Source organism: Symphodus melops (assembly GCF_947650265.1).
Source record: "Symphodus melops genome assembly, chromosome: 13".
Classification (NCBI taxonomy): domain Eukaryota; kingdom Metazoa; phylum Chordata; class Actinopteri; order Labriformes; family Labridae; genus Symphodus; species Symphodus melops.
In genome coordinates this window covers 3308451-3323224 of record NC_136703.1, presented here as the reverse complement: position 1 = coordinate 3323224, position 14774 = coordinate 3308451, and the positions used below count along the sequence as shown (strand labels likewise).

General features: G+C 43.4%; 1 protein-coding gene across 4 annotated transcripts in view; it reads left to right on the top strand.

Annotated features, from left to right (window-relative positions):
• Positions 1-14774, top strand: part of prex1 (phosphatidylinositol-3,4,5-trisphosphate-dependent Rac exchange factor 1) — a 95708-nt gene that overhangs the window by 67361 nt on the left and 13573 nt on the right. For all 4 annotated transcript variants that reach the window (XM_079360464.1, XM_079360465.1, XM_079360463.1 and 1 more), the window contains exons 18-27: positions 172-320; positions 813-898; positions 2192-2331; positions 4001-4145; positions 5386-5561; positions 5964-6125; positions 6873-7083; positions 8491-8776; positions 9600-9818; positions 13670-13758. In XM_079360464.1, the coding sequence (XP_079216590.1) occupies positions 172-320; positions 813-898; positions 2192-2331; positions 4001-4145; positions 5386-5561; positions 5964-6125; positions 6873-7083; positions 8491-8776; positions 9600-9818; positions 13670-13758 (1663 nt within the window). The remainder of the gene's footprint in view (positions 1-171; positions 321-812; positions 899-2191; positions 2332-4000; positions 4146-5385; positions 5562-5963; positions 6126-6872; positions 7084-8490; positions 8777-9599; positions 9819-13669; positions 13759-14774) is intronic.

Here is a 14774-nt window from a genome sequence, read left to right as displayed (position 1 = left end):
AAAGACTTAAATCTCTGTCCGGGTCAGCCTCACTGTGGCACCAGGGGCAAAATTCATGAATTGAGTTGTGGTCCCTGCTTCAGAGGGAGCTGTAACAAGCTGCAAAAAGCTATTTAAAAAAACAAAAACAAAGCAACAGTCTGTCTCCTCTCTGTGCGTCTGTCCGTCCAGATGGCAGGCCTGCAGGTGGGCAGGAAGATCTACACCATCAACGAGGACCTGCTGTTCCTCAGGCCCTTCTCTGAGGTGGAAACCATGATCAGCCAAGCCTTCTGCATACGCCGCTCCCTGCGGCTGCTGGTCGCAACAAAGGCCAAGGAGTGAGCAAATACACACACACACACACACACACACACACACACACACGCCGGCTTAGACTGTTTATAGCAGGTCGAGTTAGTCTCAGTTTTTTTTTAAAGTCGAGCCAATGTGGAAGTGCCTTAAACCTGCATGTTTCCTATTGGCCAACAACAGCATCTCCACATGATGCAAAAACAGTCTGATCGTATTTCACTATGAGAGGAAATAACCCCAACACTCACTTGATATTCCTGAAAACATTTGTCTCGTGAGTTTATGGTCTCAAAGACTTCTTCAAAACATCCTGATTATGAAAACAACTGTCTAATTTAGAGGAAAAGAAGACTCTGAAGCATGCTAATTCTTAAGGGTTAGGGTTAGCCGCTATGATTAACAAGCTGCTACCATGGTGATCTGTCAATCAGGGTCGAGCTTTAGCGATGAGTCTGCTTCTCAAGGCTTCATAACCTAATTGGTGACATCTCTGGTCTGACTGATATTTTCCCTCCCAGGATCGTGAAGATCCCTGACAACCCAGACAGCCTCTCCTTCAGACTCTGTGGCTCCGCCCCTCCTCATGTCCACGCTGTCCGGAAAGGTGAGTGACGGTTAAAGGAAAGGACACAGCACACAGTGGAGATCTGCGAAGTAAAAAGAAACCCTCGGTTTGAACACCTAATGGGAACGTAACCTTTTTAACGGTTTAACCACACACAGCTCTCAGGGAGACATAATTGAATGAATATTTCTTGAAACCAGTTCCACACAGGAAATGTGTGAACAGATTGGTAATAATTTGACCTTGTTATTGCGCAATCAGTGCCGGTAAATCCTATCAAAGCGTTTCCAGTGTCAGAAAGATGAATAATTCTGGGTGAATTTAAAGGAAAGATGAGGTAACTCTAGCCTCGAACCACCTGTTACTTTCTGCTTTTACTGAGCCTCTGTTAGGTTTTTATGGCCACCTGTCAGCCAGACAGCCTGAGGTCAGGGTTCACACCCTTAATAGACCAAACTCTGCTTTGAAGACACACGTGTACACACACTTCTCTGTGATTCAGTGTGTATTGAAGACACCCACTTTTTTGTTGACCTTCTCCTTCCTTCTGCTCCGTCCTCACAACCTCCAAACCAGATGTTTGTACGGCCTCGTGCGACTCAAAATAGAAAAGCGAGAGAGTTACGTCATCGTAGGATAAATCCCAAAGTGAAAAGCAGCCAGGAGCAGGAGAGGACACCAAAAAACAAAACAAAAAAAAACAAGGAAAGGGAAGAGCTGTGGGATGGTGCAACAGAAGAATGTGATCTCAGGGTTTCTCTCCCCTCCATCGTCCTCTCCACTGCCCTTCTCTTTTTCCCCTTCCCGCCGTCTTGACGAGCCGTATTTTCTCCGTCTGATTTCAGACTCTCGAGTGTTGTTTGCTGTTCGTAAATCAGCTCCCCTGTGTGTCATCCGTGCATGGGTCAAGTAGCCGCAGTGTTGGGTAATTTCTGGCACCCCTGGGTGGGAGTGAGGCCAGTGCTGATATTTTTAGGTCATGAGAGGAAGATGATGGAGGTGTTGATTGGACTTCCAGGCTGTAAAGCCATTAGTCTCTTGGGACATCGTGTTACGCCACTGAAGCGAGGAATTTTCTATTTTCCTGGAGGAACAAAAGGGGCGAGGTTGAGCAGATACTGGAATGGAGTCCAAAACATTTTTAGAAAGATTTCCTTAGAAAATGATCTCATGTGCTTTTCATTTTTGGAGAAAATTATTCCATCAAAATAGGAGACACGTGTTCAGAACTTCCCTGACTCCATGTTTTCAAAATAGTCCAATGTGTTGTAGAAAGTTCTCCTGTAATCCTGCCACCCTTTGACCTCTGGTCCTGTGTTGACACACTTGCAGGCTGGGAGGCGGCGGGGGCGGGTCTTCAGCCCGGCCAGGTCATCCTGAAGGTCAACGGCAACAACGTGAACCGCAGTGACTACCAGGAGGTCCTGGAGCATTTCAGCGCCCAGCACACACACCAGGAGCCTCCCCAAGTGGTGAGAGGATGCATGGAATCACACACAGACACAGCCGCTGTGCAGATTTTAGTGAAAGTGCAGCATTTATACAGTAAGAGGAAGTGTTGTGCTGACTGAAGGAGTTTCTTTTCCCTTAACAATCAACAGAGTAATCTCTACTTCCTCTCTTATGTTTCTTCAGTAATAGCATTTATTTGTACATTCATCACTCATGCTGGCTGCAATTCAGTTTATTTAGCAAATAAAAAAAACGTCAACTTGCGTTGCTTCGGACATACATGGCGCAGCCTACTCTTCGTGAGGTTTTATTTTATTCCATAAACTCAAAATATTTGGAAAGAAACTGGGAGGCTTTCACCTTAAATACAGCTGAGAAAAAAGGACCCAAATGATAAATAAATAATGTGCGAGCTAATGAGTTACAACAACAACAAAATAATCCCTTTAGCATCTTGACATTTTTATTAGTTTAAGTAAAATACAGCTTAGCCTACATTTTAAATATGGTTCACTTCAACTATCTGGGTTTAGTGAACAATGTCACATTATGTCCACAAAGTTATCTTTGTATGCGTTGCTATGGCTACCAAAGTACTCCCACTATATCTTTAAGCCATGGCAGTTAGCCTGATTAGCATCGGTCGTTTCGAGGTTAATTTATCAGATCATTTAACAATATGAGACAGCTCAGTAAATTCCCATTTGATGATCTACAGATTCTCAATGACCCAGACATTCCTGGCTTGTCACGCCAGTAGAACAGCTTTAGCTAGAATAATGGGAATTAGCAAATACGTGTCTGAAAGAGCGAAAAACAAGTCTCGTGAAGTTCATCCATTTCATCCAGCTTCCTGTTCTTTTGAATATCCAAAATACTCAAGAAGTATCATGCAACAGGTTTCTTTGCTTTATCAGCGCCTTTGGCTCCAGCAGTGGGTGGCCCACTGATCTCTGACATAAATTACTGGCTGACACTTTGTCGCTGCAGGCCACATGTAGTGAGAGTTTGACATTTCTCAGCCCCAGATAAAATCCTGCACAAAGAGAAGACTTAGCCCTGAGCAACATGTAAACAACACAACGTTTGAAGTGAATTCTGATTTAATTCTGTCTTTTCAAATAAGCAGAGTATTCTAAGAAGTCTATTTCTACTTAACCAGTTTTGAAACTGTTAGGCCCATGTCTGTTTGCTCCAACATCTTTGGCTCCAGGCTGTTCTCCACGCGGCTGAACCTACTGTACGAAGCACATTGTTTTGTTTTTATAGCCCAGCCTTTCACTTTTTGAAAATCCCCCTGCAGAAGCTCAGCTGAGCGACCTTATTTTGGACCTTTTCCAGTCAAAGTTTACTGGTTCATTTAACAGCCGGATATAATACCAGGATGTTGTCTGTACAGCTCGCTGCACTTCAGAGTTAGATGCAAAGCAGTCGGGCAAGATTTCTTTGTCAGGTGTCTTTAGGGGAAGTAGAAATACAAATTCTGTGTTCAAAGTGTACCTATTTCTGTTTATGAAATGACTATAGCTATATTTAACAGTTTCCTCCTTCAAGCACTTTCCCCTTATCTCGCCTTTACCTCTTATCATAGTTCTCTGTCTTCTCACTTCCTCCTTTGCTCTGTAAATCTTGTTTTTTTGCACTTTCCTGTAATGTGACTGTTCAGCCTTCATCTTCCTCCTCCCTCAGTGTCAGTGGGTGTATCGAGCGTTTGAAGACGTGGAGGAGCTACAAAAAGAACGAGGTGAAGGTGAGAAGGAGGAGAGCCCTTTCACGCCTTATCCAGTGGAGAACGGGTCGGACCACGACGAGGAGAACGGCACAAATGGAACAGGTGAAATGTTACAATGTGACTCACTTTCATTTGAATTAATAAAGGAGGAACTTTCATTTCTTTATTTCAGTGTTTTGCAGAGTCAGTAGCAACTCTTTTAAGAGGTTAGCACAGTTTTAGGTAGTAAGTATTTGTAGAGGAAGTAAAACCATCACTGTGATCATGTTGGGCAGTAAACATACTGGAGAAGTACAGAAGGGATTCCTGGTGTTATTCTTAACATGAACTGGTTTAACGTTGTTATCAGACCAACATATGTGGCCTTCATCAGGGTCAAGGGGAGATCTTTTTATTTAGCAGTTTGTTGTTGTGAACTGTAACATCTGTGTGAGTGTGTGAGTAGGTTTATTATAGGCTTAGAGTTAGACACATTGCACCAGAGTCTTATTTTCAAACATGAATTTCTACTTTCTGATGACGTCTGAAGGGGGTCAGAGACGCTTTGTGTTTGGCTTCAGATGTCGATGATTCTGTTTGAATTATACTCTTGATGACTCTTCCTTCAGTGCAGACAGTATTTACTCTGTTTGTTATGGTTCAAACACATTGAGCATGTTTTCCTCCAGTGCTGACACAGTGTATGTAAACTTATCAGGTGTACAGATGTGTTACTGTGTTCACTTCCATGTTTCAAAAATAGATTAACAATAGATAAACAAAAAGCTTTTAACATCTTCAGTCAATAACATTTTATAGCAGTCTCCTTCCCAATGCTATTTTTATTCCTCTTAAGGGTTGCACCATGTGAATGTTTTATTAGCAGTAAAGACAACATGCTTCTCACAGCTCATACTGATGAGACAATCAATCACTTAAAAGACTTTGATATTAGTTTTGAATTGTTTTTGTTAAAAGAAGTTAAAATGCAGAGACTTAAATGAGTTACTATTTCACAGCACTCTCACGTAAAGATCCTAGATGAAGATGTGTTACAAACTTCTCTTCTTCTGCAACTTCGTTTGACTTTGTCTAACGTCTGCAGATTTATCAGAGTCTGCAGTCTAATCAAAGGGAATAAATCCTTTTTCTTTCTGAGTGGTGAATAGAGCACTTACATGCCTACAGTCAGAGTGCATATTCATTGTTGTGTTTTCTTCGCTTGTTGTTTTGGACCAGTTTCTCATTTTGTTTCCTTTCATATATTAATAGTTCTAGATTTTTCAAAAAAAAAACTTTATTATATTTCTGGTGACTGCTTGAGAAATGTTTGTCCTGGAAAGTTTCCATTTGTGCCACACAGACCACCGGCTGGACCGACTCTCCCTCTCTGAAGATCTGCCGCTCGTCAGCATGACGGTGGATAACGTCCATCTGGAGCACGGCGTGGTCTACGAGTACGTCAGCACGGCAGGCATCAAGAGCCACGTTCTGGAGAAGATGGTGGAGCCAAAAGGCTGCTTCAGCCTCACCGCTAAGGTACTTACAGAGACGGAGCAAAAAAAAAGAAAACTTTCATTGATTTATTACCTTTATGTTGGATCATGTTTCCTACAATATGTATACCTGCTGTTAACATACTTCAAAAAGTTGTATCCTTATCTAATGTTTCTGATGGCAGTCGAGCAGATTGTTGTTCGCTGACATTTCTTCCAGTTGTACTATTATAACGGATCCTGTAAGCAGCTGGAGAGTTTCGAGCCTCACTGCTGGTTTTGGTTGTTTGTTTTGGAGCACTGATGTTTAAAGCCGGAGGGGGGAAAAACTCCCCACCTTCTACTAAGAAGCAGTTTTTAAATTTGATTGCACCAAACTAAATCAAGCCTCAAAATGTGATTGCAAGGCTGATTGAATCTCTCCAAATGTTTCTCGTCTCTGCAGATCCTGGAGGCCTTTTCGAGCGATGACAGGCTCTTTGTTGATAACTGCAGCCAACTCATCTCCCAGAGTGACCGAGTGGTCACCATGCCTCAGTTTGAGTTCAGAGAAATCTGTGACACCAAGCTGAAGAGGATCCGACAGCGTATCAGCAACTATCAACAGGTACGAAGACACACCTGCACTCTCATCACGACACGCGTACACATCAGCCTGACAGATCCCTGGCAGGCGTGGCATTGCATTGCAGTGTAGGTCAGAAAGCTTAAAATATTTAATCACGCTGACATCCAAACAAAAAAACAGGATGTGATAACCGATCCTGTAACTTTCCTCAAATTCATGGTTTGAACTGCAGGAGTGAACACAAACAGCTGTGTATTTCTCTCCCACTTTAAGGCCTTTACTCTGAATTCCTCTGACTGTCCCACTAGTGAAATTTCCACAGGAGTGTGTGAGGGATGTGTGAATGTAGCACACACTTCCCCATTAGGGATCAATAAAGTTATATCTTATCTTTTTCGGAAAGTTCTCCACAAACAAGCAGGAGAGGGATGTGACATGCGTGATCTTTGCACACATAATGAAACTGTTGCATCACGTTTTCTACTTGGATCTTATCTACATTGTTAATACACCCAATTAAACGTAGCATTAATGTACTGGTAAGTGCTCTCGTTTGTGGCTTATCCATCATCTTGGTACATACTTCTTACATCGTAGATTGACCCCCCTCCCTGCCTGAAAGGGACAATTTTCAGGGAGTGAAGAACAAGCACTGGCTTTAGTTCTGCTCTTTATCTCACTCAGAGTGTTTTTCTGTTGTAGTATCTCATTTACTGATTAGTCCTTTTTCATTCATGTAAAGTCTGGGTCCTGCTCTCCTTTCTTTAATTGTTCCTTCTCACCCAGTTTGCAGAGGAGCTAAGGAATAAGGCGTGGCCATCCTTCAGACAGGCAGGTGGTCATCCTCACCCTCTGGGCTCCATGGACTTTGTCCCCACCAACTGCCACGTCAACTTCATGCAGGTCTCCTACCCCAAGAACATCACGTCCGCTGGCAGGACTTTCAGCATCCGCTTCGGGCGTAAAAACTCCCTGTTTGGCCTGGATCCCGACCAAGGTAGCAAGACGCACAACATCTGTGAAGCACCACTCAAACATTCATGCAATCTTTTTTTCAAATATCCATCGCTGAAACGAAGCTTCATGCAGATCCATCCATCTTAACGATAATAAAGCTTAACCCACTTAACACTCGCTCAGTGATCATTTTGAATAATTACCCTCCATGACCATTTAAATCCCGCAACACATGGAGGGGAATGTCATCCCCAGCTTCCCACAGCAGCCACAAGGTCCCAACAAGGATTCCCACAGTAAATTAGATGAGTGGTTTGCTATTAAGACTCCATTAGCTGCAGGCCATACTCTCATGTTATTGACATGAGAATCGAGTGAGTGATGTCAGCAAAGATGGCGGCTCCACCGCAGAGCAGGAATGTTCAGAGGTCAAAGAGGGGAGGGGGAGAAAGTTTGTGGTACCAATAAATGAGAGGGCAAAACATTACAAAGCTTGAGATAAAGAACACTGTGGTCTATTTATACGGCCGGACTTGTTTGTGATACAGCCTTATTATTAGAGTCTCAACTTGACTGCTGAAATCCCTCAACTCTCAGCAAAGATGAAAACACAGTTCAGCTGTCTAGACTGCAGACATTTAGCCTGCATTGTTCCAAGCAGCCTCGTCTTCATCTTTCTATCAGCACCAGCTGCAGGTCTCACATCTGCCCGGCAGTAGTTCAGCTGCGGTGCCTCTCAGGGTGTCGTCTATGGAAACAGCTTGCAGCAATTATGTCTTGTTAGCTCTGGAACGGGAACAGGAAGAGGTGGTAACGTAGAGTTTAGGCATCCTGAAATGTCATTGTCATTTACCTGCCTGATCTTTCTCACACCTTTCAAAAGGGAGCAGGTTTTAAAGTTTAAAACGTTCAGGTGTGTTTTCTTCCTCCTTGTCAGGAGTTGTAGCTCCTCTTCAGTAAAACTCGCTGTATGCAGGGAACATGTGTATAAAAAGTACAAGTGCTCGTCTGTTAAGTCATTGCGTTTGCTCACACTCTGAGTTCATCGAAGGAACTTAATCTGTCGGCTGTTTTGGGACGTCTCAGGTTATTGCAGCTTAGTTTGGCAGTCGACCCAAGATAACAGTTTTGCATCCTGCTCCCGCCGTGCATATCAGCTGCAGATAGAAGTGCCCTTTGAGAAGTTGTTTTTCATCGAGTCTAAATAGGGAACGCATAAGAGCATTACCTCATATAGCTTGAAACATCTGGAGTTTATATTATAGTGTTATGTCTGTTTCTTTCACAACTGCAAACATATTTATATCCTCTCCTCTAATTTCCTCCTCCCCTCCCCTCTCCTCTCCTCTCATTTGCTCTCCTCTCCCCTTCCTTCCTCCTCTCCTTTCCTCTCCTCTCCCCTCCTCTCCTCTCCTCTCCCCTCCTCTCCTCTCCTCCCCTCCTGTAGCACAACTGAACCCCATGTCGCACACGCAGCACTGCGTGACAAGTATGGGAGCACCCTCCTGGAAGTGCTCGGGCCTGGAAGGAGACGAGGTGGATGGGAACGGGGAGGTGACCATGGATGGAGGCGAGGGGTTGAACGACAGCCGGCAGAGTGTCCATGAGGAAGGCGGGCTGAGCTTCCTGCTCAAACAGGAAGACACAGACACCCAGGATAACTACATCCACTTGTATAGCCGTCTGGATGTGGCTGTGAGGGAGATGAGGCAGTATGTCGCTCAAATAGACGTGTAAGTGTTGCTGTTTGCTCGACTATGTGCGATGAAACACTTTGATCTTCTTTTTAAAGATAATAAAATCATAAATCCTCTGTCTTCCCCCATGAGTCCTCTGTTAAGTAAACATAAAGGACCCATCCCTTCACAAAGTATTTCAGGTTAAACAGCTGGCAGTGTTATCAAATACTGGTGTTCCCCTGCTGTTTATATGTTAGTGGACTATTTTTGTAGCCTTCACATTGACATTTAGAGATCTCTGCATGAAAAGCTGAACGCTGCCTCCTGAGGCTGTTCGTCAGCCTCTCATTGTCTGTCTGCCCTTTGCCTCGTTTAAAGCTGAAGGTTTACAAAAGGAACATTCTTCAGGCCCAAAATATTTATGGGCCAGGCCCAGTTCAGGAACAGGCAGCGAGGCCAGGATAACATCAGGAGAAAGAGAGGCTGCGTCGAGCGAGGGGTGTGGACATGTGGAGGGAGAGACGAGTGCAAAATGAACAAACTGTGACTTTGCTGTCCGCATTATAAGTTAATGCCGATTAATTAAGGTCTGAAATTAATTACGATTAATCACATGGAATTTTGTCCCTTAAGGCTCTCCGTAGATCAGCCTCCTCAGTGTGTGTCTCTTTAGTCACAGTGATGTAAAAGGAGCACAGTGGTGCATTTTTAAAAGTCAATTTAAAGGGTACAAAATAATATCCACCTTATGACACCAAACATATCGACTTTGTAAATCTTCCTTTGAGCTGTTTGTGTTTTAGTAACACTTCTCACCTGTCATTGTGATCATTCCATTAAAGTCTTGTTTTTTTTCTCCCTTGAATGAATCCTTCAGCCTCTTGTCGTCTATCACCGAACCGACACAGCTCCAAGGTGAGGGTGGGGAGCCTCCGGTGTACGAGAGCAGTCAGCCCCCCTCTCTGGCCCCCTGTGAGGACGGCTGCGACCAGGACAAAGTGGAGCAAGGCGGCATCAAACGTGTTTGTTTCAAGGTGAACGAGGAGGACCAGGAGGACTCGGGTCATGACACAATGAGCTACAGAGACTCCTACAGGTAATTAAAATTAATGGAGGCATCAGATAAGAGCTACTGTTGAGGTTAACACTTTGGACAAGGACATCTGAATTTAACAGTTCAGTGAAACACTGGGTTTAGTTTTCTTACTAAATTAGCTGGCTGGTATAAAAAAAAAATGTTTTTATTGAAGAAGAATCTGCATTTCTCAGGACTGGACCACAAAGCTGATTTAGAGGGAGCAGTGTGTGTTCAGGGCCAAAACAATAAAAAGTGCTTCAAGGTGTTGATGCTGCTCACCTAACCTGCTTCAGAGAGTTTTTATCTTTATTTGATGAACGTTGTAATTTCACAGCAGAGTGTTCAGAGACGTATCTCATCATCCTCCACCCGAGGCTCATTGAGTCACTAAAGCCAAGTACGAGTTTGACATGTAAGATTTGAAAGACACTCTCATGGCTCTTTGAATTGTGCTTTGATTTACGGGCATCAGATTATTTTATCGGGTTACAAACTGTAACTGTAGTCTGATCGGCTTGTGCCCTGATGAAGTGGAGAGTGATATCATCATCCCGAGGTTACATAGTCTGAGATTTCTTTGCCTGTCCTTCCTGCATTTTGCAGCAGGGATGCATTAAGCCTGGATTATGTGTCTAACTCCTTCACATCTATCTAGTGTTAAAGTTTGCTCTTCTTTGGTTGATAGAAGCTGCTTTGTTAGCATTCAGTCGTATCATGCAAAGATTGGCCCTTATACTGAATGTGCTGACCAGATCAGGAAACCCTGTGTTTGACTCACTGAGGTTACAACCAGTGTTGTGTAACAGCTCAGTGTGATTTTCTGAAGGTAACGGAAACAAATAAGAAATAGATACGCTGTGTTTGTTTCACTTTCTTCCTCTGGTATGACAGCATCTTTATAAAACACACACCGTTAGAATTGACTCCCTTCTCACACCTGGATAATCTCTGGACTCTCTAAAGCATAAATAACCCAGAACGCTGCTCATTACCCCCCATCGGAGGCTGCAAATCTTTCCAGATGTTGGTATTTTTCGTTGAGACGTTAGCAGCTAGAAAGATCTTTTAAAATGTTTTGGTCAGATCTGGTTATGTCATTTGCTTGTTGTGAGTTCATTCAGATGTTTCTGTGTGTGTGTGCACGGTTCACTGGGCAGTCCTCCACCGAGCCTCACCCTGCACCACCCACTAAGATATAGTTATTGGTTGCTGGTGTGGTGGGCTGGTGTATAATAGAGCCAAATGTTTGGGGCGCGGCCTCCTCACCCACTCTGTCATTAAGGCCCCGGCCACGCCATGTGAAAGGCAAATACCTCATCGCAATAAAATGTGAAGTAAAATGTAGGCTGTAATATGTGTGTGGTGCACACACACACACACACACACACACACACACACACACACACACACTCGCTCAGAGTAATGAAGCCCAGTGACAGGATAAGGCTGCACCATGAATGAAGATGAATCATCCTGCTGTGAACTTTTGGATCAAAATAGGAAAAGTGTTACTCTGTTCTCGAGGCAGGTGGTGACAGAATAAGAGAGGAAGACATTTAAGCCGTAGGTGGTGACAGAGCGCAGCAGTCGGAGGTCACTGCAGAGAACAGCATGTGAGGAACAAAATGTAAGAACAGGAACAGAGGAGAACTGCTACCCCACACACACACACACACACACGCACACACACACACACACACACACACACACACACACAGGCGGGTCAAAGACAGAAACTTAGGAAAGAAGACAGTGTGAGGAAATCAGAGTCTGGTCCTGTTTGTTTCTAAACCTGGGTACATTTAATCCGTCCTTAATTTAGATCCGTGTCGCTCGTGTCCAGATGCAGAAGAGACAGCTAACAGCTCATTCCTGACATCACAGAGCTTCTCAAGTGACTGTGTGTGTTTGATTCCTGTTTGTGGCTTCACGTTAAAAATAGACTTCTTTCTCCTCAAACAAGAGTCCAACAGACGCAGTTCCTTTTTTCACTTCTTACTTGATCTTATCTCAGATCTTACACGCACCTCGTACAGGATACACTGCTAATGAAACATACACTGAATCAATACAGAACATGAACTAATGTGTAGCAAAAACTTTACCTGCAGAGTTTAAGTTGAATAAGATATAATGGAACAGCTGAACAACACTCAGCAGGTCGAAATGTGTCCAATTGAAAACTGCCTTTATTTTTCCTGAAGCTTTTATGTATTTAACTTCTTTAACAGCTGAGTCGCTCCTCCGGTTTAAATGTTGAGCATAAGCAATATGTTCAAGAACGACACTGCAAGCAAAAATCAATGGTATCTTTTTATGTGTGGTTCCTCGAGTGTGAAAACTATTTTGAGCGTTCTTTGAAAGTGTGAAAATCCTAAGTGTGTGTGATGTAAGACAAAACAATGAAGAAGAGTCTGTTAATGAGTCTAAACACAGATGATAACTTCTCAGTGTGAGTGCGTCGTCACCTGTGCTCAGAGCCGTCAATACATCAACCAGGGTACATTAGACTGTGGGCGTGAACAGGGTGTGTGTGTGTTTATTTGTGTTTGTTTGTGTGTGCGTGTGTGTGTGGTTAAGATTGAGGCCAGCTCTTCTACCACAGTCAGGATAATTGTCACAGTGGTACTCACACTTTTGGCAGGAGGTGCTTGGCTAAATTTGGAAATCACCTCCTGTGTGTGTGTGTGTGTGTGTGTGTGTGCATGTGTCATAGGTGTTGTGGTTTGTTGTGTCTGTCTCTAGATACACACAACAACACAACTCTGAGCAGAATCAGCCAAAAGTGGAAAGATCCAGGACACATGGAGAGAGGGAATTGTGTGTATATTAGGCAACAAATAAAAAGGAAAACAATGGGCGGTGTGATTAGGAGAAGTAGGTGGAGAGAGAGAAAAAAAACCTGCCTGGATTTACTACTGTATACACACATGTTATTGTGAGTGTGACACGGCGTTTGTGTGAAATCGAGCCAGCTCAGAGTCGAAGCCAAACTACTAAAAGATGGTTCTATTAACTCTCTCCCCATAATTGTAGCTGCTCTGGCTCGGCCAAATCCCCCCTCAGCACCACAAACCCACAATCACACACACACGCACACACACACACACTTTAGAGAGCGCAGAATAACCCGGCAGGTGATATCCACCCCCTACCCCCCCGACTTTGTCCTCCAGCCAAGCTGGGTAATGGCAAAGAAGGACAAAGCCGGTGTTGTCATTTTGAAGCTCGTAGTCGCTCGTAGGCCATTTGTCATGGAAATTCAGCCCGTGAATCATTCCTCTGAGGGGATCGCGAGCGCACTCACTGGAAGACGTGTATAATTTCAGCCGCATAAATCTTCCACATGCTCCCGGTAATCATGTTGAATCACATAGACGTATGACTATAAATACCAGTCCATGTAATTTTACAAAGTTGTACTTCTCCGCAAACCATAGATTAAAGGAAAACATTGACAACCGCGCTGCAAAACACTGGCAGCGCTGGAAAAAAACACGCGTGTGTGTGTGTGTGTGTGTGTGGAAGTAGGTGAGCTACATTTCAGTGTGTCAGTGCAAAATGTGCTTTTATTATCGGCCTAATGTTTGGGACTCTGATGCAGCTACGTGTCAGTGAACGCCTCTCTGTGTAAACCAGTGGCGGTCTGTTGCTGTGAGAAACATTTAATTACCTTTGGTCTCACATACTGTAAATCAAGAGAGGCATTCACAGTCAGAAGGACTATTTGGCAGCATAATTATAAGATGCAGCTTTCCAAATTCTCTTCGTGGTCGTCGAATGGAATGAACTCCATAACACATTTTAACAGTGTGCAATGTGTGTGTGTGTGTGTGTGTGTGTGTGTGTGTGTGTGTGCTTTATTACAGTGAATGCAACAGCAACAGAGACTCAGTGCTGTCCTACACCAGTGTGAGGAGTAACAGCTCTTACCTCGGGAGTGACGAGATGGGATCAGGTAAAGGAAAAAAGAAAAAATGTCAATCTGTTCATATTGTTGTGCATCACATTCAAATATCTTTCCTGATATCCATAACCAAAGGAGGGGAGACTTCTACGATGTGTCACATAAATGCAATGAAAAAAAAAGGACATCCATGATGACGTGCGTCCTCTTTAATCTCACTAATGTTTGAGAATCCAGCTCTGTAATCACAGGTGTGGTTAACCATCCAAACCAACCCAAAACAATCAGCGACTCAACTAGAAGATCTCAAAGACAAATATATAGAGGATTGATAGTAACACAACATTTTACAACAGAAGCCTTAAAGCTATCACGTATCTAAAAGCATGATATACAAGTACAAGGTGCATATAGTTACATATACAACGTGTCAAGTTAAAGGTCAGAAGAAGAAGAAAAGTCACACCTGATCGGGTCTGTACCATTCTGAAAAAAAGTAGAAGATGTTTGTATTTCTGTTTACATCATGTAATTAAAGGAGAAATATGTGACTTATTTTCTGAATTAAAGTGAAGTTAGTGACCTTACGCCTACCACTTACTAACATGCTGGCTTCTTTGACCACAGTGCAGCAACCAGTATGTCCTTCCTCTAACATTTTAGAACCAATCAGATAAGACTGGTATGACAAGGCGTTTGTCAAAACCATCTGTTGAGTAAAGAGACAACACAGGAGTATTTGTGCTGCAGCACTATCAGGGGATGAACAACATCTCAAACTGAAGCAAAGGAATCCTTCCTGTTTGTCAACCAAAGCAGAGAAATATTGGCCGTTTGTAAACGGACTGATCAAAAGCCAAAATGTGCTCCCACTTTGGTTTGTGTTAATGTCAGTCATATGTCGTCCATTCATAACGCCAAAACACAAAAATGCTGCAGATATTTGACAAAGTCAGATGTTAGATTTCGTAACCCGGCTGACACATATTTGTGTCCTGATCCAAGTATGTGTCCACTGCTGTTTGTCACTTTAAAGCATTTAGTCTTCAAGAGAACACAATGAGACT